The sequence below is a fragment of the Apodemus sylvaticus genome, chromosome 8 (genome assembly GCF_947179515.1).
Source record: "Apodemus sylvaticus chromosome 8, mApoSyl1.1, whole genome shotgun sequence".
Lineage (NCBI taxonomy): Eukaryota > Metazoa > Chordata > Mammalia > Rodentia > Muridae > Apodemus > Apodemus sylvaticus.
In genome coordinates this window covers 47,733,708-47,755,954 of record NC_067479.1, presented here as the reverse complement: position 1 = coordinate 47,755,954, position 22,247 = coordinate 47,733,708, and the positions used below count along the sequence as shown (strand labels likewise).

Sequence of the window (22,247 nt, the reverse complement as noted above, 5' to 3'; positions counted from 1 at the left end):
CGTACAAGGAGCAGATCCAAGCATAGCTCATAAGACCGTTTCGTGAGGAAAGGTCTTTGTAGGTCTGGCTGAAGTGTCAGGCTTCATGGTGCGAGCGGCTGGGATGGGAAGGTAGGTTAGCTTGTGGAACCTGAGAGGCAGGCTGTGGAGTTTGAGTCATTTGTTTTATTTTTCCTCAGTAAATTTTAGGGAGATGTTTTTTGGCTATGATTTTTTTCATTCTCAGTTTTAGAGAACGAAGCATCTGTAGAGAGGTCTAAGGCCGCACAATGGGAATCGTGCTTCAGAATGGAGACGGACTCGGGGGACATAGGCTGCTGGTAGGAGGCGAGGCCTGGGCTGCTCTAGGAGCCTCCACTGAGGGCAGAGGAAATAAAAAGCAGAGAGTTTATACAAAAAGATGTGATTTTTGTTTATAATACATAGCTGATTATAATTTATTTCCTTTCCATTAGACAATAATATATTTAGCTCCTCCGAAGATGACATCGTTGCCCCGATCACCCATGTGTCCGTCACATTAGATGGGATTCCTGAAGTGATGGAAACCCAGCAAGTGCAAGAGACAAATGCGGACTCCCCAGGAGCCTCCTCCCCAGAGCAGCCTAAACGAAAGAAAGGTGCGTGTCTAACTGGCATAGGTCATACAGTCAGTGTGGATGTGTCTCCAAACAAGCTTTTTATTACAGATGCGTCTACAGCAGCTAAGATACGTAAGAGCCATGAGGACCCAAAACAAGCGGGGGCATTTCTTCATATTAGTCACTAAGAAAATCCTAGGCACTTATAATAGTTGATCTATCTGACAGGAGATGTTCCAACTCTTTGTCTTTTATTGTGTTTGTGATCAAATGTGTGTGCATGCTCCCATGTCCGCATGCATGCATGTGCATGGGCAGAGGTCAGAGAACACCTGGCACAGAGTTGGTTCTCTCTTTTCATCATGTGTGATCATGGGCTCCCACTCAGGCTGTCTAGCTTGGTGGCAAATGAGCCAATTTGCCAGCTCAGATTTTCCAATGATTAAAGCCTTGAGTTTTTAATCTAAATTCTTTATTCAGCATCTTTATCTTCCCTCTCAACCGAATAAAACCAAAACCCCTGGGTGTAAGGGTTAGGGGTCAGCTATGTTTTGAGGGCATAGTTTAAGGTCTTCCTCTTCTTTCATTATTATTTGTTTATTATTATTATTATTTATCCTACAAGATTTTGACTTTTATTCTTTTAACTTTGTGTGTGCACATGCATGTGATTATGGATGCCCACAGAGGTGCTGGGAAGAGAAAGTGTCCAGGACTGGCTTTAAGCTCCCTGTGTATCCAATGACCCGGGCAAGCATTGCCGCTCCTCACAGCTTGAAAACTTCCAGTCTACCAGGAATTCTGTTACAGGGACTCAGTAGGGGTAAAGTACAGAGAGATGGAATTCTGAAGGCAACTGAGGAAAAAAGTGTTAAACCATGTTAAAAGGAGAATCTTTAACTTTTCACAAATTGAGAGTGTCTTGGTTAGTTTTAACTGTCAGCTTGATCCAGTCTAAAGCCACCTGATGGCAAGACTAGGTTCAGGAATGTTTTAGATCAGATTTGTCCTCGGGGATATCAGTGGGTCTTGAGTGCTCGTTGCTGTTGGAGGTGAAGCGGCCATCAACGGACAGCAGCATCCCTATGCAAGGCGGTCTTGGGAGGTGTAAGAAAGCTAAGCAAGCATGAGTTTGAGCCAGAAAACTGTTCTTCCACAGTTCCTGCCCTGAGGTTTTTCAAAAGCAAGGTACTCTGTCACAAAAAAGCAATCAAGCTCACCTCCAACCATTCCCTCACAAAAAGGCATACCCGATCATTTTGGCTGTGAATTCACAGAAAGCCATCTGCCTTTGCCTCCACCTTCGAGTATAGGGATTATAGGTGTGTACCACCAAACTCAGCTTTGTGGCTAATTTTTTAAGCCCAAGTTTTGCCTATGTCAAGAATATTTTAAAATTTAAGATAAAGCACTGGTGTGGTGATCTCAGAGAAAATCCAGTATTTGGAATTTAATGTCATTTTCTTTTTACAGGTGAGCCAAAGGATAATTTCTGTCTGTCTGTCTGTCTGTTTGTTTTTACCATCCTTACTCCCATCCCTGATGTACTAGGATCAAACTCCAGGCTTGGGGATGTCAGGCAAGGACTCTGCTGAAAGGACTCTGTGTTTCTAGTCCTGAGTATAATTTCATATATAAGTAATAATCACTTGTGAGCTAACCTACTTAATCTTTAATTTTTTCTGAAGTTATTTTTCTTTTAGGTAGCATTTCAAGAGACAACTTTATATGACCCAAGTATAAAAGTTTGGAACTTGAAACTCAATAAACAACAGGATAGTGAAGCTGTCCATTTTCTTTCAGTTTTGAGGGCAAATATTTATTCAGAGCTATTCTGATTTCAGGAAGAAAAACAAAACCACCACGGCCCGATTCCCCAGCCACCACACCAAATATATCTGTGAAAAAGAAAAATAAAGACGGGAAGGGTAAGTCCGGAGGTTTCCTTATTGTACAGGTCTCCTGCCCACTCCTCCTCCTCTTATTCCCTGTAGCCCACCCCTTATTACTTTTAAAGTGTGTGTGTGTGTGTGTGTGCACGCGCGCGCGCGCATGTGTGCATGCCTGTGCATGTGTATACATGCCTGTGTGTGTGTGCCTGTGTGCGTGTTTGTGTGGTCACACACACATGCACCAAATCGGCTACCTATTGTCCAGCTTGGCCTTGAACTCTCTTGTAGCTGAGGGTGGTCTTGAACTTCTGATCTTTTTCCACCTCCTAAGTTTTGGGATTAGAGATGGGGCACCTCTAAACCCACTCATCACTGTTTCTTGGTATAGCCAAATAGAGCAGCTGTGTCCCAGTGCTTGTAAGGCACTGTTATCAGTTTCTGTAAAGTGGCTGGTGACAAAGTATCCTACAATATCCATGTCAGTGATTTTTATTTTTCTATCAAAATAATTCATTAATGCATTCAGCAGCGTTTTGCAGCAGTTTTGCTAGTCTAGAATTTCACTTTGTAGGTCCTTGCTATGGTGTGTTAGAGTTCTACTGGTTTTACAGTTCTTGCTATAATGGTTGGTCTGCTGGTTCTGATATAAAGAAAAAAAAAGTTGAACTTGGTTGGGGGGGTCAAAGGCTGGACTGTAAAAACATAAAAGTAATAAAAATATTAAAATAAAAGTTTAAAATCCCTCAAAAAAAGAGAGAGAATAACTGTTGAAAGGGACACACACACACACACACACACACACACACACACACACTTTTGATGTTTATGTGATGGTTTTTAAAAACCAGACAGAAATGAGGTTAGTGTTTCCACTTAGGTCATCATGAATCTAATTGACAAGATTGCTGTTCATACATCATCTATGGGATTAGCCATGTCTCCACTAGATCCTAAGACTTATGACCATATTCACCAATACTGAGGGATTGTATCAATTAATTGAATGAGCCAGGTGGTGGTGGTGCATGCCTGTAATCCCAGCACTCTGGCAGGCAGAGGCTGGCGGATTTCTGAGTTTGAGGCCAGCCTGGTCTCCAGAGTGAGTTCCAGGACAGCCAGGGCTATACAGAGAAACCCTGTCTCGGAAAAAAAAAAACAAAAAACAAAACCAAAATCCAAAACAAAACAAAACAAAACAAAACAAACATCATTAATTGAATGATGGTATATTTCTGTGTAGCTCAAAATGGGCCTTTTAAGACTTTTTGGTCCTGTGGTTTGTCTGCTTGTATTCTTTTAAAGGCAAATGTGTTTCTTTAAAATCAATTGATTTTGTTTCAGGAAACACAATTTACCTTTGGGAGTTTTTGCTGGCTCTACTTCAGGACAAAGCTACCTGTCCTAAGTACATCAAATGGACGCAGCGAGAAAAAGGCATTTTTAAGCTGGTGGATTCTAAAGCCGTGTCTAGATTGTGGGGGAAGCACAAAAACAAACCTGACATGAACTACGAGACCATGGGGCGAGCACTCAGGTATGTGGCAGTCCCTCTGCTGTGCACTCACTTCCCGGCGTGCAGCACAGGAAGCTCTTAAAAGTATGATTGTATTTATGCTGCCTGATTTTTGTACTGTTGGGGAACGAATCCAGGGCTTTGTGTATGATAGACAAGCACTCTGCCACTGAGCTACATCCCCAGCCTGTGAATTGTGTTTATCAAAGACCACAGAAAATACAGAAACCATCATGCATGTGACATTAAATCTTCCAACTGGGGAAGATACTTAATGAGCAAGGATGCAGAATCTAGTCTGAGAGTCAGGAATCCAGATTCTGAAACTTTGAGCAACAATGAGAGGGTTAAGTAGTTTGGATTTGTGAGGGCATTTCCAAGTTTGGATGTTCAACTGGTAAGGTCTATGCAAATGTTTAAAAATAATTGAAAAGTACCTCCAAACGTTAGAACACCGCTGGTTCCAAAGCATTTCAGAAATTAGACACTCGGGCTGGAGAGATGGCGCAGAGGTTAAGAACACTGACTGCTCTTCCAGAGGTCCTAAGTTCCAATTCCCAGCAACCACATGGTGGCCCATAAACATCTGTAATGGCACCTGATGCCTTCTTCTGGTGTGACTGAAGACAGCTACATCATGCTCATATTAAATAAATAAATAAATACATCTTTTAAAAAAAAGTAATTATATAATCTGTTTTTCTTATAAAGAGATCAGAAAATTATAAAATGTTAAAATGGAAATCTCAGAAATCTGTTTTTATAGTAGAATAATGAATGCTTCATATTAATATTAGAGAAAAGAAATTTAAGCCCCTTTTTTCCGTGACTGTATCATTATTTAAGATATAGGTTGTGTGTGAAAGACTTGAAATAGAAATGGTTTATCAGCCTTAAGTTAGAACTCCTCCTCTTTTCTTTTTCCTTTCCCCTTTCCTTTCCCCTTTCCTTTCCCCTTTCCTTTCCTTTCCCCTTTCCTTTCCCCTTTCCTTTTCCCTTTCCCCTTTCCTTTCCTTTTCCCTTTCCCCTTTCCTTTCCCCTTTCCTTTCCCCTTTCCTTTCCCCTTTCCTTTCCTTTCCTTTCCCCTTTCCTTTCCCCTTTCCTTTCCTTTCCCCTTTCCTTTCCCCTTTCCTTTCCCCTTTCCTTTCCCCTTTCCTTTCCCCTTTCCTTTCCCCTTTCCCCTTTCCTTTCCCCTTTCCCCTTTCCTTTCCCCTTTCCCCTTTCCTTTCCCCTTTCCCCTTTCCTTTCCCCTTTCCTTTCCCCTTTCCTTTCCCCTTTCCTTTCCCCTTTCCTTTCCCCTTTCCCCTTTCCTTTCCCCTTTCCCCTTTCCTTTCCCCTTTCCCCTTTCCTTTCCCCTTTCCTTTCCCCTTTCCCCTTTCCTTTCCCCTTTCCCCTTTCCTTTCCCCTTTCCCCTTTCCTTTCCCCTTTCCTTTCCCCTTTCCTTTCCCCTTTCCTTTCCCCTTTCCCCTTTCCTTTCCCCTTTCCCCTTTCCCCTTTCCTTTCCCCTTTCCCCTTTCCTTTCCCCTTTCCCCTTTCCTTTCCCCTTTCCCCTTTCCTTTCCCCTTTCCTTTCCCCTTTCCTTTCCCCTTTCCTTTCCCCTTTCCTTTCCCCTTTCCTTTCCCCTTTCCCCTTTCCTTTCCCCTTTCCCCTTTCCTTTCCCCTTTCCTTTCCCCTTTCCTTTCCCCTTTCCCCTTTCCTTTCCCCTTTCCCCTTTCCTTTCCCCTTTCCCCTTTCCTTTCCCCTTTCCTTTCCCCTTTCCTTTCCCCTTTCCCCTTTCCTTTCCCCTTTCCCCTTTCCTTTCCCCTTTCCCCTTTCCTTTCCCCTTTCCTTTCCCCTTTCCTTTCCCCTTTCCCCTTTCCTTTCCCCTTTCCCCTTTCCTTTCCCCTTTCCCCTTTCCTTTCCCCTTTCCCCTTTCCTTTCCCCTTTCCCCTTTCCTTTCCCCTTTCCCCTTTCCTTTCCCCTTTCCCCTTTCCTTTCCCCTTTCCCCTTTCCTTTCCCCTTTCCCCTTTCCTTTCCCCTTTCCCCTTTCCTTTCCCCTTTCCTTTCCCCTTTCCTTTCCCCTTTCCTTTCCCCTTTCCTTTCCCCTTTCCCCTTTCCTTTCCCCTTTCCCCTTTCCCCTTTCCTTTCCCCTTTCCCCTTTCCTTTCCCCTTTCCCCTTTCCTTTCCCCTTTCCCCTTTCCTTTCCCCTTTCCTTTCCCCTTTCCTTTCCCCTTTCCCCTTTCCCCTTTCCTTTCCCCTTTCCCCTTTCCTTTCCCCTTTCCTTTCCCCTTTCCTTTCCCCTTTCCTTTCCCCTTTCCTTTCCCCTTTCCTTTCCCCTTTCCTTTCCTTTCCTTTCCTTTCCTTTCCTTTCCTTTCCTTTCCAAGATTGGTAGGCATTGGATCCTTTGAAATTGGAATTCTAGACATTATGTGGGTGCTGAGTCACCTCTTCAGCCCTAAGGGAAGATTTTCATGTGGATTTAAGGACCAACATTTGAGGAGAGAGACTCAGGGAAAGGACATCATACACAAAAGTCATAGGTGTGTGTTTTCAAGGATCATTTAGTCTCTTGATTTTATTAAAACCACTGACATTTGAATCACTAAGTTTTGCACAATTGAAAACTTATTAACTTTTATGAATTCATGCTAATAAGGGAGGGATGTCTTGAGATTTGTAATAGATTTTATCATCTCAGAAAATTAGCAGCAGGAAACAGAGGGAGAGAAGCAACGTTCCTGTCATTCTCCACAGTTCCCTCATCAGAATTCATCTTGGATTTGGTTTTGAATAAGGACTTGTATGTGGTGTTTGTGTGGACATGTCATAGATACATGTGGTGGAGGTCAGAGGTCGATGTTTGGGGATCTCCCTTGATTGCTATCCATGATGTATTTTGGTACCAGGTCTCTCAGCCTGGAGCTCACTGATTCATCTAGGCTGCTTGGTCAGTGAACTCAAGAGATCTGCCTGTCTCTCTCCTTGGCATGGAACTACAGACATACAACTGGGCATAGCCCCTGCAGGGGCGCTGGGGATCTGAGCTCAGGATCTTAGGCAAGCAGGCTAAGTCATCTTTTCAGTCACTCATAAGGATTCAATCTGTGTATAAAAATTAAATAAATATATATAATTTTAAAACGTCATTCTTAAAATTTTGATTAGGAAAAAATAATTTTAATGAATGCCATTTTAAATTTATATTTGATTTAATAAGATATTGATGAAATTGTCTGCTTTGACTAGGTACTATTACCAAAGAGGTATTCTTGCAAAAGTGGAAGGCCAGCGCTTGGTGTATCAGTTTAAAGAAATGCCAAAAGATCTTATATACATAGATGATGAGGATCCAAGTTCCAGCATGGAGTCTTCGGATCAGTCATTAGCGTCAACAACTACATCAAGTCGGAATCAAGCAAACCGGTCAAGAGTATCTTCAAGTCCAGGAATAAAAGGGGGGGCCACTACAGTTCTAAAACCAGGGACTTCTAAAGCTGCAAAAGCCAAAGATCCCATGGAATTTGGACAGCCTTCAGAAGTTTTGAGGACAGTGCAGCCCTCACAGGCTCCCTATCCTACCCAGCTCTTCCGGACTGTTCATGTAGTACAGCCAGTACAAGCTGTCCCAGAAGGAGACGCAGCCATAACCAGCACCATGCAGGATGAAGCAGCAAATTCTTCAGTTCCAAGTATTAGGTGAGGAATCAGTAACCAGGCACATGGCCGTGCGTGCCAGTGCTCGTTAGTGGGTCAGGATTCAGAAGGCAGAGCTTCTGGTTGACACACTGTTTCAGGAGTAAAATTATATGAGATTTCTAATTCTATCAGTGGTCCCTTTTTTGTTTTTAATTATGTGTATTTATTTGTATGTGTGTCTGTGTCGGGGTTTTGTGTACTTGACCTCAGACACCTGTGAAGGTCTGGTACACTAGATCCCATGGAACTGGAGCTGTAGACAGTGGTGAGTTGCTCGAGGTGAGTGTTGAGAGTTGAAGTCCTGTCCTCCACAAGAGTAGTGCATGCTCCTAACCACTGAGTCATCTTTCATAACTGGGACATTCAGGATGCACTGAATACGAAGAATACATGTGATCATTTGGGAAAATCCTGTTTAGAATACTTCTGAATCTTAAGTGGGAAGGTCAGGAGTCAGGTTCTCATCTTCAGGTGCTAATGTGCCAGATGTTGGAAAGTCTCCTAGTCTGGTTTAATCAAATCAGACTTGAAAAAGGTGCTAAATATCTAGTTGACCAAGAAAAGTCCTATCTTTAGTCTTCTGAAAAATTTAGTACTATTCTTATTTGATTCTAGAATGCAGCAAGAGATATTGGTCTAAAATTAAGTGGGTATTTATAGTTCTTGGGGTTTGTCTTAGTTTGGGTTACTATTACTATGAAGAAACCATTGCCAAAAGTAAGTTGGAGAGGAAAGGGTCTTATTTGGCTTACACTTCCACATCATAATCCATCACTTAATGAAGTCAGGACAGGAAACAGGGTGAGAACCTGAAGGCAGGAGCTGATACAGAGGCCATGGAGGGGTGCTCCTCATTACTTATTTGGCCTGTTTTCTTACAGAACCCAGGACCATCAGCCCAGGGGCAGAACCACCCACAATGGGCTGATCCGTCCCCCCTCCAGCCCCCATCACTAATTAAGAATATGCTCTACTACAGCTTGATTACACAGGAGCATTTTTTCAACTGAAGTTTCCTCGTCTCATGACTCTAGCTTGTGTTAAGTTGACATTGAACCCTCCAGCACAGGGTTCCTTCCTGTATTCTTCCATGGGTTTCCAGAACATGAATTATATGTAGAACTGTATTGGGTCTGGAGAAACCACTGCCTCTTCAGTTTGGGTTACTGTTGCTACGATGAAATACTATGACCCAAAGCAAGATGGGGAGGAAAGGGTTTATGTAAACTTATATAAATCATTAACATTTCAGTTTTTCCTTTGACTCAATTTATCATGTGTGTTCTTAGTCTTTAAAAGTTTTCATTTGACTTTGACTTTATGCTAGTTCAAGGAATAGCAAAGACAACTCCTTTAAAGTGTTTTCTGAAAATGGTGCCTGGTAAATGTGGAAGTCTATCTTCTTTACTTCTTATACATGCACTAATAGCTTGTCTAAAGGTCTTTAAAATTATCCTCTATAATGCCTAAAGCTGTAGCTTTACCTCAAAAGCAAGGTAGTGCAGTCAGAGGAAAATGCCCCCCAAAGCTTCCGCCCTTGCCAGTCCTTTGGTGTGCTGGTTAATCAGCTATTAGGGATAGTTCTTGTCTGCACAGCAAACAGAGTACTGAACAACGCAGGTGGCTGTGGTAATGAAGGACATTTTCTGACACCTGAGTCAGTTTTCAAAACAAACTCAGTGTCATGTAATGAGTCTCAGAAATTCAGATGAATCATAAATCCACAGTGAGACTGCTTAGTTACAAGCAACTTAGGAATTTTACAAAGTAGTTACCTTGAAGAAAAAAATGATGTAACAGAATTGGATACAATTGATGATTTAATTATAAAGAAGTGTTTGAAAATTCCTGTGGCTGCAGGGACTTAATGGTGTCTTATTCTTTAGTATTTGACATGGTATATTGTATCCCAGTCTGGCCTTAGAGTTGATACTAGAGGATGGTCTTTCTGCCTCTTCCTCCTGTACATTTAGATTATAGGAGTCTGCCACCATGCTCAGTTTTTGTTTGGTTTTGAGACACAGACTTGATATGTAACTAAGGCAAGGTGTACAATCCTCCTGCCTTAGCCTTCCATGTGTTGATTTCAAGCCTGCACTATTATAATTTCCAAATTTTTATGTGAAAATTGCTCCAGAATTTGTTCACATGAGATAGTATATTTATTTTGTAAATAATATATATGTTTCCTGAGTGATAGCATTCTTACCACGGAAAGGCTGTTTTCAAACCAATTGAATAAGTGCCCAAGACCTAGAGCGATAGCTCTGGTTAGCAAAATGCAGGGGTTTTTTGTTTTGTTTTTTTGTTTTGGTGGTTTTTCGAGACAGGGTTTCTCTGTGTAGCCCTGGCTGAACTCACTCTGTAGACCAGGCTGGCCTCGAACTCAGAAATCTGCCTGCCTCTGCCTCCCAAGTGCTGGGATTAAAGGTGTGCAGTTTTCAAACACATTGTGCCACAGTGCAAAGAAAGCTCAGGGCATGGGGCACACAGTGAGGGCTCAGGGCATGGGGCGGCACACAGTGAGGGCTCAGGGCATGGGGCGGCACAGTGAAGGATTCATGAGACAGGGCGATGTGCGCTTGTCTCAGAAAGCTAAAAATTAAAATTAAAATAGTATTCCTCTTCAGCTGGTGTCATTGAGAACTTATGGAGAGTGTGTGTTGTAATGTTTAGGCACATGGGGTGTGAAGTCAGACGGCTACCTTATCTGTTTACCTGAAGGAGGCCCTCAACCTTTGCAGCAAAGCATTTCCATGTAAAATGAGAATCATAGCATTTACAAGGTAGAGAGATCACATATATGTATAGACTTTTGTGACAAATGACAAATGCTATTTTATCTATAGATTTATGTAAGCACTTAGTATAGAAAGGTCTTGTAACTTTAAAAAGTGGTATCTGCCTAGGTATATTGGTGTCACTGATACTCTTGTCTGGATTAGATGTGTCCAGATTCTTGGTGTGCTATCCAAAATAATTGAACACACACACACACACACACACACACACACGCACGCACGCGCACGCACACACACACACACACACATACATAATACGGTACAGTAGCAAGAAGTTTTGCCATTTGCAGAGGGCTACTACTAGAGTTGGGATGTCCCAGAACAGTAGGTACTGTTTTGCGTTCCTGTAAAAGGAGTTGGTTTATAAGGATTGTATACGCCATGGCTTATTTTGTACGTTATTTTTATTTTTTAAAAATATACTTTTTAAAGTCACATAAGTGTCCCTTATGCATAGACATGGTAAATAGGGATTTTTTTCCCTTTAAAATTGACTGGGAGGATATAGTTTGTCTTAACTGCAAATGTACTAAAATGAGTTCAGATCAGATTGGGGACTCAGACTCATGTCTGGATATATTTTGCAACACACTTGAATGGAAACTAATCACAAAAGAGGAGTCAACAATGGTTGTGAAGGGAGGAACGATGTATTCCATTCTTTGACATGGAGGCTGTATGCAGCTTGATGCAGGAGGGTCCCCAGGCTGCTGGGCTATCCTTGTGCTTGTTTCAGTAGTACACAACTATAGTCTCATCACTCAGGATACTGAGGCAGGAGAATCATAATGTGAGCTTGAGCTATATTATAGTAAGATCTTATCTGCAAACAAACAAAAAGAAAATATAGGGGCCAATAGAATGGCTCAGCCGATAAAGGCATTTGCTTCAGTGATCTAAGTCTTTCTTGGACCCATTTGGTACAAGGAGAGAACTGATGGATACAAATTGTCTTCTGACATCTACAAGTGTGCCTTGTGGCATGTATGCACACACACAGACACATCCTGTAAGTATCTATTAAGACAGTCTGATTCAGATGGGAAGCACTGGAAGGCACAGCATATTTGGAAAAGTGACCCCTGAGGTTGTTCTCAGTTCACTGTTTGCCTAATAGTACCACAGCTTGGTCATGAGTCCTACTCCTACCACCACTAAATGTATTACTTACTGCTTGCTCTCTTCTAGCTCCACCTTTCTGGAGAGCTGTCGAAGCTGGACATGCATATGCCTGTAATCTCAACATTCAGGAGGTTCACTCTAAGTCTGAAGTCAGTGTGGTCAGTGTAGCAGGTTCTAGGCCAGCCAGAGCTACACAGCAAGACCCTGTTTCCAAAATTAAGAAAAAAAGAAAAAGAAGAAAAAGAAGAAGTCTATAATATACTCCCATGGACTGATTTTCCAGTGCTGCCTTGGGTTGGGATTTGAACTAGAGAGTTAGTATCCCAGATGGATGAGCTGTCCTGTGCCTTCCCACATCTTTCCAAGTTGCACTTGGTCTTTGTTCTTCTGCCTTTCATATGGCCTACTTACCTTCTTACATGTCACGGGTTATCTTTAACTACTAGCACAATAAAATTTATGTTTAGTAATTTGCTAGTTAAGATTAATTTAGCACCAAGCCATTTGAAGTGTAACTTTCACAAAATAACTTCACTGAATTCAGCGAGAAGAGTTGAACTCAAGATAAGAGTTTTCAACTGACTTATAATAACAGTAACCACAACTATAAACTTTAAGCTGTGTGCAGCAGTGGATGCTTGTAATGCACTTGGGAGGCAGAGGCAGGGCCTGGTGATAAAGACTAGCCTAGGCTCTGAGACTTCTGTCTCAAACAAACAACCTTATAAACTTCACAAGTGTGAACTTCTAAAATTATATTGTGTCATCACATCATTTATAATCTGTTTTATTTAATAATGAGGTTAGCTCATTATTCCAGTCAGTTCCATAAGCTGGATTTTACATTAATTACTTTACAAAAATTTACATTAATTACTTTACAAAGATTACTTGCATCTTTTATGTTAAACTGCAGTTTTGCTGGGTAGGACAGTACATGGCTATAATTCTGTCTGTTGCTGGGTGGGGTCAGAGCTAGTCTGAGAAGTACAGAAAGAACCTGCATTGGAAAAATTACTTTGGTGTTTAAAATTGCTAGAATATTTGTGTATTTTATTTTGCCAAAGTGTGGCCTTAATTTTATTTTGTTGGCTTAGAACTTGTAGGAGTTATAGGCATAACTTCTTTGATGTTGATCTGATACTTTGATGTTGATTTCAGTATGAGCTACTGAAATCCTAGTAAGTCTGTTAAAACATAGATAATCCTAATTAAATAGGATTTATCTTATTTATTTATTTATTTATTTGTTTGTTTGTTTAGGTTTTTGGATTTGGTTTTTTCGAGACAGGGTTTCTCTGTGTAGCCCTGGCTGTCCTGGAACTCACTCTGTAGACCAGGCAGGGCTGAACTCAGAAATCCGCCTGCCTCTGCCTGCTGGGATTACAGGCGTGTGCCACCACCACCCGGCAAAATAGGATTTTTTAAAAGTTAATCAAGCATTTTTCTCTTACGTTAAAAAATGTTGAGAACAGTTATGTGGTGTTGGCTCTTCATTGGGAGTGAGCAGTGAGTCCACAGATCTGCTTTTCAATCCACCCTTTGGGTCAGTGGGGCTCACCCAGAAGCGCCTAGCTTACTGTCCACCCCGACTGTCTTGTAGTAATATGGTAGTGTTTGCCGATTGATCTGAGACAGCTTTCCATGTCGCCTTGGCTGGCCTTGAACTGCCTCTGCCTTCTGAGTGTGCTGATTACAGGTGTGTGCTGGTACCACACCAAGCCTATATAATGTTTACAGCAAGGTTTGGCATGATGTTAATCATGCTGTGATAATAATAGGGAAAACATTATTTTTTTTAAGATGTACTTTTAAGAGTAACTTGTAAAGTATTAAAGCTTTAAAAGATGTTCCATTTGCTAATTGTCTCATGTCTATTTGTTGATCTCAACAGGACGATACAGGCTTCAACCCAGGTTCCAGTAGTCGTGTCTCCTGGCAACCAACAGTTACATACAGTAACACTCCAGACAGTGCCACTCACAACGGTTATAGCCAGCACAGACCCATCATCAGGCGCAGGGCCTCAGAAATTTATCTTACAAGCCATCCCATCGTCACAGCCCATGACAGTACTGAAGGAAAACGTCATGCTACAGCCACAGAAGCCGGGCTCTCCTCCCTCAGTTGTCCTCAGCCCCACCCAAGTCCAGCAGGTCCTCACAAGCAACGTTCAGGCCATTTGCAATGGAGCCGTCAATATGGCGTCCTCACCATCGTTCAGCACCACTACCCCTGTGGTAACTTTCTCTCGGAGTTCACAGCTGGTTGCACACCCACCTGGCACTGTGATCACTTCTGTTATCAAAGCTCAGGAAACAAAAACTCTTAAACAAGAAGTGGAGAAAAAGGCTGAAGATCACTTGAATGAAGACACTGAGAAAACGGAACAGCAGCCCCAGCCATATGTGATGGTGGTATCCAGTTCAAACGGGTTCTCCTCTCAGGTCGCCATCAAACAGAATGAACTGCTGGAGCACAACTCTTTTTAATACACCAAAGGAATTATGGGTGGTTATTTTTTTAAATTGAACTCATTTTTTTCGGTTGTCTGACCATAACATGATTTTTTTCTAAGATAAAATCCACAGAAGTTCTTAATTTTATAATTGTTAAAAAGTTACTTTTGACTTTGCTAGATAAGGAGGAAAACCCAAGTGTGTCTCTTCTCTAAATGTTTCAGAACTTAGTTGTGAAGGAGCAGGAATTTTATACGATGAAGAAATTCTTGAGATTTTTTTCAGTTTCTATAGCATAAGTATTTTTAAAGTTTCTTTTCTAGCTTGACACTGTACTAGCTTCCTGAATTGTTTGAAAATACTACTTAAATATAAGACAACAGGAAATTTATATAGGAAACATTTTCATTCCACTGGTATAGTGTAAGTCTTGGCTCTTCAGATGCAAGACTTATTTTATACTATTAAAATTGTTGTGATGCCACTTAGCTTGACTTTAGTTGGCTGGACTGTTTAATATACTACGAATTTGTAAAATAACATTATAAATTGAAATGTATATGCCCAATGTGTTGGCATATACTTGTAATCCTAGCACTTGGGAGGTGGACAAAGGGCAATTAGGAGGTCAAGGCCAGCCTTAGCTACATAGTAAGTTTGAAGCCAGCCTGGGCTACATGAAACCTTTCAAAAAGCCAAAACAAATAACAAAAATATTTAAGTGTGCCTATGATAATGTCTGAACCTGACTTTAAGAAATGTGATGTTATAAAGGCAGCACTTATAACACGTCCACTAGGTGGGTGTGTGACCTTCCGCAGGCTACTCTACCTGCTAGGTGTGTGACCCTGGGCAGGCCACTCTACCTGCTAGGTGTGTGACCCTGAGCAGGCCACTCTACCTGCTAGGTGTGTGACCCTGGGCAGGCCATTTCACCTGCTAGTCTGTGCCATTCTGGTAAAATGAAGGGATGCATTGGACTAGGCAAAAATGATCCATAAGTTTCCTTTTTATTATATATTTTATGATTCTATTATCTGTAATTTAAAAATTGGAATATTACCAGATTATTTGCTTATGTAAATATAGGTAAAATACTGCTTAAAAATGTTTTCGTCACAAAATTACTATCAGTAAGGTCTGCCATAAATTCTTCCTAAGTTCTTTGCTCATTAATCCTTAGACCACAATTACTAATATTGTGGTTTATTAGTCAGCTGAGTGCTAAATGACAGACTGCTATTCTAAAGAGTCAGGTCTCTGAGGGCCAAAGAAGCAACTGGAGTCCTGAGCTAGTATAGCTGAGTCAGGTATTATTATAAAAGCATAATTGTTTTTTATTTGCATCATTTTTTACTGTGGGTGAAGGGGAAGGGAAGTGCATACAAAGATATCATATATCCAAGTTTCTGAAGTAGAGTTTTTAGATTACTTTTTCAATGTAAATAATGTACATTTAATGTCACAAGAAATTGTTTTCTGCAAATTCTCTAGTATAGAAAGTTTTGTAGAAGAAAAATTGTTGTGTTTAGAGGGCTAATATTATATGTTTTCATATGATAAAATGAATTTGTATTTAAACAAAAATTTTAAATTTTGGAATCCTCTAAACATTTTTGTATCTTTAATTGTTGTTATTAAATCATGTAAAAGTTCTCAATATTTCTGTTTTCAAGCAAATGTTTCTTATCTGTAATTCTTTTGTTTTTTGACACAGGCTTCCCCAGACACACATTGCTGTCCTGGAACTAGTGATTGTCATGCCTCAGACTCTTGAGTATAGGCACAGTCCACCAACCATACCTGGCAAGGTCCTTATACTGTCCCAACCATACCTGGCAAGGTCCTTACACTGTGTGCACACCCATGTGCACACCTGATGGGGCACAATACATTTGGGAGTTGGTTCTTTTCTTCCACCATGGGTTTCCAGGGTTAAGTCCAGATTTTCAGGCTAGCATAGTCATTCTCTTCTAAGCATCACACAGCCCGGTAAATATTGCTTAAAGAGCACACACACACTGAAATGCGTTTCTGTGTAAATGAGACTCTGTCATAGAAAGCCAAAGAGAAAACTCTGTGTAGAGGCTGTGGCTGTAAATCAGCTTTTTAAATGTCTGAGTATGCTAGTAGGGATGAAAGCACAGCCCTGGTTGTGGGTCCTCACCATCCCTGGGTCTCAGGTGGGTCCTACAACTCCTGTGCTGCTTCCAGCACTTCCTGGGTCCTAGGGATCTGGGTTCAGGTCATGGGACTTACATAGTAAGGGATTATTTTCACTGAGCCATCTCCCTAGCCCTAAAACAGGCTTTCTTATTGCTAAACTTGGAAAAAGAAAAATTCAGGAAAACAAAAGTCCCTGTAACATGGTCTGCCCCTACTCTCTTAGTGGCAATCTTAGTAATTCTTCCCATATTCATTCCCATTTTGTGTGTGTGTGTGTGTGTGTGTGTGTGTGTGTGTGTATGCACGTGTGCATGTGCACAAGTGAGTGTGCATTGAGACAAGGTCTCACTCACTGTGTACCTCTGGGTGGCTTGGAATTCAGAGGATCCACTTGCTTTTGCCTCTCAAGCGTTAAGACTTAAGGCATGTTTCAGAACTGACGCATACCTTTAAAGCATTATTGGATGTGTGTCTTTAGTTTCTATTGCTGTGAAGAGACACCATGATCATGGGAATGCTTAAAAAATAAAACATTTAGTTGGAGGTCACTTACACTGTCAGAGGGTTAGTCTATTATCCTCATGGTAGAGAGCATGGGAACATACAGGCAAACATGGTAGCTGAGAGTTCTACATGCAGATTGGAAGGCAGCAGGGACACTGGCCCTGGCTTTGGCCCTTAAAATCTCAAAACCATCCCTACAGACACACTTTCTCCAACAAGGCCTCACCTTCCAATTATAATTTTTTGTTTTGTTTTTTAAATAGTGCCACTCCTTGGTGACCAAGCATTCAAATCAATGAGACTATGAGGCCATTCTCATTCAAACCACCATCTGTTTGTCTGCATGTGTGTGTGTATGTACTTATGTATGTATGTTCTGGCTGGTTTTGTCTCAACCTGACATAGCTAGAGTCATCACAGAGAAAGGAGCCTCAGTTAAGGAAATGCCTTCATGAAATCCAGTGGTAGTGCATTTTCTCAATTCATGACCAATGGGGCCCTATCGTGGGTAGGGCCATTCCTGGGCAGGTGGTCCTGGGTTCTTAAGAAGGCAGGCTGAGCAAATCATGGGAGCAAGCCAGTAAGCAGCACCTATCTGTGGCTTCTGCATCAGCTCCTGCCTCCAGGTTCCTGTCCTGTTTGAGTTCCTGTCATGACTTCCTTCAGTGAGGAACAGCAATGTAGAAGTAATAAAAATCCTTTCCTCCTCAACTTACTTTCTGGTCTTGGTGTTTTGTCACAGCAGTAGAAACCCTAGTGAGCCACATTTGTGAAGTGCCTATTGAAGTCTGGAGGTGTTGGATACCCTAAGACTAGACTCACAGATGTGCATGAGCTGCCATGTGGGTGCAGGGGAATTGAACCTCTGATTCCCTGGGAGAGCAGCCAGTGCTGTTATCCTCTGAGCCATCTCTCCAGGCTACTAATGAAATTTTATAGGTATATAATATTAGTATACTATAAACAACTTGCAGAAAACTTTTTTTTTCTTCAGGAGGGAGTCTCAATGTATAGCTCTGACTGACTTTGAATCCTTATATAACCCAAGCTGACCCTGCACTCTTGGCAATCTCCAGACTTACAATTAGAGATTAAAAGTGTGGTGTCATGAAGCCCGGCAGAACTAAATCTTGTTATTGTGTGTGTGAGACACACACACACATATGCAGAGGGAGAGAGGGCCAGAGAACATCCTTGTGGAGTTAGTTCTCTCCTTCCCCCTTTACCTAGGCCCTGGGAGCAAACTCTTTTCTCCAGGCTTGTGTTTAACACGTACAGTTATCTGCTGAGCCACCTCACCAGACCCTAAACCAAATCTTTTAACTTAGGTCAGTAGAGTTTTTCACTGAACAGAAAGATTCATTTGTGCCACTATAACAAAACTACTTAAGACTGGGTTATTTATTAGGCACAGAAACTTTAGAGTCTAGAAAATTTGAAATGGGCTGGGTGGTGCTGGCGCACGCCTTTAATCCCATCACTTGGGAGGCAGAAGCAGGCGGATTTCTGAGTTCGAGTCCAGCCTGGTGTAAAAAAGTAAGTTCCAGGACAGCCAGGGCTAACCCTTTCTCGAAAAAAAGAACGGGGGGGGGGGGGGGGGGGGAGAAAGAATGTGCTGGTAAGCCTGGCAATTCTGTTTCCAAGAAGATACCTTGAATTGAAGTTGCCATCAAGGTTAAGGGAAAATGAAGATTTTTTTTTTCATTAAGTGGAGTTGGGTTAGTTGGTATCCAGTGGAGGATAAAATAATGAACTTTAGCCAGGCGGTGGTGGCGCATGCCTTTAATCCCAGCACTTGGGAAGCAGAGGCAGACGGATTTCTGAGTTCCAGGCCAGCCTGGTCTACAAAGTGAGTTCCAGGACAGCCAGGGCTACACAGAGAAACCGTGTCTCAAAAAAATCAATAATAATAATAATAATAATAATAATAATAATAATGGAGCCGGGCGGTGGTGGCGCACGCCTGTAATCCTAGCACTCTGGGAGGCAGAGGCAGGCGGATTTCTGAGTTCAAGGCCAGCCTGGTCTACAGAGTGAGTTCCAGGACAGCCAGGACTACACAGAGAAACCCTGTCTCAAAAAAAAAAAAAATCCCCCCCCCAAAAATAATAATGAACTTTTATCCCTTGTTATACTTTCCAAAAAGTTGTCAAAGTAGATAATAAACATGGAAAGTGAGAGATCTGAAAGAAATGTTTCAAGAGCCTTTGAGTAGGCAGTCTGTCACATGGCACAAAAGAAATGATTATAAATTGATCTTCCTGAAAACTTGTTTCAGATGATATTAAGAGATGCCAGCTGGCACAAGGTGTCTGCAATAAATGCATCCAAGAAGGAATTCACATCCAGCCATGCAAAGAACTGCAAACTGAACAAAACTAACATTTGCTTTACAGACATTTATGCAGAAGACAATCCTCATCTTAATGCATCTGTTCTTTTACAGTTTGGTATCTGCGGGGTACACAGAAACGTAAAACAACCTTAAATGCAAAGATCCAAATTGAATCTCTCTACCTTCCCTTACAAATCTGCTTAGCTTCAGTTTAGTTCAGCTAATTGGTCTTCTCAGCTGGCCCTGTTTTGCCTCAAGTGTCTCTCCCACCTACTTCTCCATTCTTACAAGAGGATTCGAATTCCTTTCTTTGATCTGTTATCTTCTATCAGCCCTTCTTTTCCCCCTTCAAGGGATATACCTACAGGTCCCAAATTTGTTACACTTTATTCCACACTTCCATCTCTTTGATGACCTCACACATATTTAAATCTTTGTAACTTCTGTTTCTCCATCTTGAATATGGGCTCAAGTTTCTCTGTTTTTTTCAAACGCCCTCCCACATTTATTTTTTGCACCTGCAAGGGGCTAAGTGTTAGGTAGGGGTTTTAACAACAACAACAAAAAAACAGAATACCCACGATAGCTAGCAAGCACAATCGGGAGTTTGGCCAGTATGGAAAACGTGCTAGAAAAGTGGGGAAGACAAAAGTTAGGTCTTAGAACTCAGGAAAGTGGGCGAGTTTAACAGTGGGGATATGTACGCAGATGCCTGAACTGTAATTTCTTTTTCTTCGTGGACCGTCATGTTTCCAGATGGAGGTCTTACATATATCATGTTTGAGGAAGCCGTCGACCACTTCATCTGATAAGATTTGGTAAAACTACTTTCTGAGCGTATCAAACAGGTTTTAAATCAAGTTTGGTGTGCAGTCTTAATGCAGCGGATTTTTTAATTTGTTACTTGCTCCGCTGAACCTAAAACTGCCACTCCTTCCTGTTGCCCCTTACCACTCAGTCTCAAAGAATAAGCAGGAAAGTTCCCAGTGTGATGCTGGCTCTAAGGACGGCGGGGGATGGGGGGCCTCCTGGTTACTTAGAACACAAGGCAGCACTAAGACCATTAATTCACACGGTGCCTGCGAAACAGGCTTTTCTCGGTTTGGAAAGCGGCATAGGAAGGAAGCTTGGGGTGTGGAGCGCAGGGACCTGGCAGGGCCTCAGGAAAACCTTCCTCTATGCCGGTAACGTGACTTCCGGCGAGCCAGCCCGTCCGGGTTCTCCACGGATAGTCATGCGACCTGAAGCGCCATCCCCAGCTCTGCTGCCGGAAGAGACCTGGCAGCCACTAATGACGTCACGCACAACAGGGCTGCCGGCGGTAGCCATGATGAAAACCGGAGAAAACGGAGCTTAACGTGACACGCATTAACGATGCGAGAACCCCCCGCGACGGACCCCAGTACCTTACAGCGGGCTTTGACACAATATCAGAAAGCCTACAAGCCATGCGGGGTCCCCCACGGGCGTCCGGCGGGGCGCCGGACTCGTGGCCACGCCCTCGGGGCGGGACCTTGCGCGCGTCACGGGTAGAGGCGGGGCCGGAGAGCGTTTCCTCCTCTTTCCCAGACGGCCCCGCGCCTACCTGCCCACCCTTCGCCTTCCTTTCCGCGGCCGCATGCTGCGCGGCTGCTGATTGGCCACGGCGGACGGAAGCTCTGTTGGGGTTTCTTTAGAAGTTTTCCCCTCCTGGGCGGCGGCGGAGCTGGTAACCAAGGTAGAAAACGCTCAGGCAGAAGCTTTCGTGACTACTCGGGATGGCGGCAGCTGCAGCAGGACCTGCATCGTCCCAGCGGTGCGTGGTTTCCTTAACCTTTGCTATTTGTCTTTCTGTTCTTTTCTTGGTGAGAGCGCCCTGCTGAAGTCGTTGTTTTCTTGGCAGGTTTTTCCAGAGCTTCTCAGACGCTCTGATCGACGGGGACCCCCAGACGGCGTTAGAGGTGAGTGAGCTCGGTTCTGCTTCTTTCGTACTGGGACTGTTGGTTACCTACAGACCCCGCCTCTTCCCAGCTTTACCTTGTGGGACCAGAGCTACAATTTTCAATCTGTCACAGTACCAAAATTAAGATCCTGAAATCCATCTCTTTGTCCCATAGATCTTGCCCTTTCTCTCCACAAGCTCCAGGTGAGGGCACCTTCCTCCCATTTATTTCTTGGGCACATAGTTACTATCTGTGATTGCTTTTAAAATGGCATTTATGATCAAGGAAAATGCGAAAATAGGGCTTGATGTTTTTTTTTTTTTTTTTTTTTTTTACTTTAACAGTTATGTTTGCCCTTATATGTCAGGTACTGTTAAGTGTCCTTACTTAACTTTACTAAAGAACATTTTCCCTTCTGTGCCTGCAACTTTACAGATGACTGAGCTTTTTATACAATTGTTTATAAAAACGTGTTTTTTATCTAGGCTGGCCTCAAACTTTGGATCCTGCAAGTGCTTGGGATGTATCAGCAAATAAACCCTGCCTACATTTTTAATATTATATGAATTGCTTTTGGGCCATTTCCGGTGAAGTCTAGAACAAACTAGCTTTATATGGATGTTTCTTAGGAGTGCCAACTGGACTCCAGAGAGTTATCAGCACATACCTAGCATAGTAGCACAGGCCTGTAGTCCTGGTACTCAGGTGATGAATGCACTAGGGTCAGAAATTCAAGGTTATCCTGAGCAATTTAATGAGTCGAGGCTAGCCTTGGATGTGTGAAACTCTGTCCGCCTGACACTTCAGCGCTCAAAGAATCATGCTGGACAAAGGAAACATTTTTATGTTCTCTGAGCCTTAGAGGAAACCACTTTTCTAGAGACTAGTATAGCTACATTGTTGCTTGAATGTTACAAGCTCGGTTTTGTATTCTTAGGTTCAGGAGGGTTGTCATCAGATTTGATAGCAAGGTATTATTGATCCTGCAGGTGGTGGGGCACATCTTTGATCCTAGCACTTGGGAGGCAGAGGCAGGTGGATATCTTGAGTTTGAGGCCCACCTGGTCTACCATGAGAGTTCCAGGATGGCCAGGATTACACAGAGAAATACTGTCTCAAAAAGAAACAAAACAAAACCCAAGGCATTAGTGACCTTGAGATTAGGGCTACAGAGGCAAACATATTTTTTATATTTTCTGCCAAAGGAAATAAAAGCAAAGTGGATAGTAGGGGGAGGACTGAGGAAGGAGGAAATGAATAATTGTTGAAAGCTATT

The 22,247-nt window shown here is 42.4% G+C and overlaps 2 protein-coding genes across 8 annotated transcripts in view; both read left to right on the top strand.

Moving 5' to 3' along the window:
- Window positions 1–15,706, top strand: part of Elf1 (E74 like ETS transcription factor 1) — a 97,397-nt gene extending 81,691 nt beyond the window's left edge. For 6 of the 7 annotated variants that reach the window (XM_052190864.1, XM_052190863.1, XM_052190868.1 and 3 more), the window contains 5 exons: window positions 456–620; window positions 2,426–2,509; window positions 3,815–4,007; window positions 7,213–7,662; window positions 13,480–15,706. In XM_052190864.1, coding sequence (XP_052046824.1) covers window positions 456–620; window positions 2,426–2,509; window positions 3,815–4,007; window positions 7,213–7,662; window positions 13,480–14,077 — 1,490 coding nt within the window. In that variant the 3' untranslated portion in view covers window positions 14,078–15,706. The remainder of the gene's footprint in view (window positions 1–455; window positions 621–2,425; window positions 2,510–3,814; window positions 4,008–7,212; window positions 7,663–13,479) is intronic. The other variant, XR_007979223.1, reaches the window with a different exon arrangement.
- A 4,912-nt stretch (window positions 15,707–20,618) lies between these two features.
- The window catches only part of Sugt1 (SGT1 homolog, MIS12 kinetochore complex assembly cochaperone), a 35,634-nt gene continuing 34,005 nt past the window's right edge, over window positions 20,619–22,247 (top strand). Inside the window, exons 1-2 of the mRNA XM_052190874.1 lie at window positions 20,619–20,844; window positions 20,932–20,989. Of these exons, the coding sequence (XP_052046834.1) occupies window positions 20,807–20,844; window positions 20,932–20,989 (96 nt within the window). The 5' untranslated portion in view covers window positions 20,619–20,806. The remainder of the gene's footprint in view (window positions 20,845–20,931; window positions 20,990–22,247) is intronic.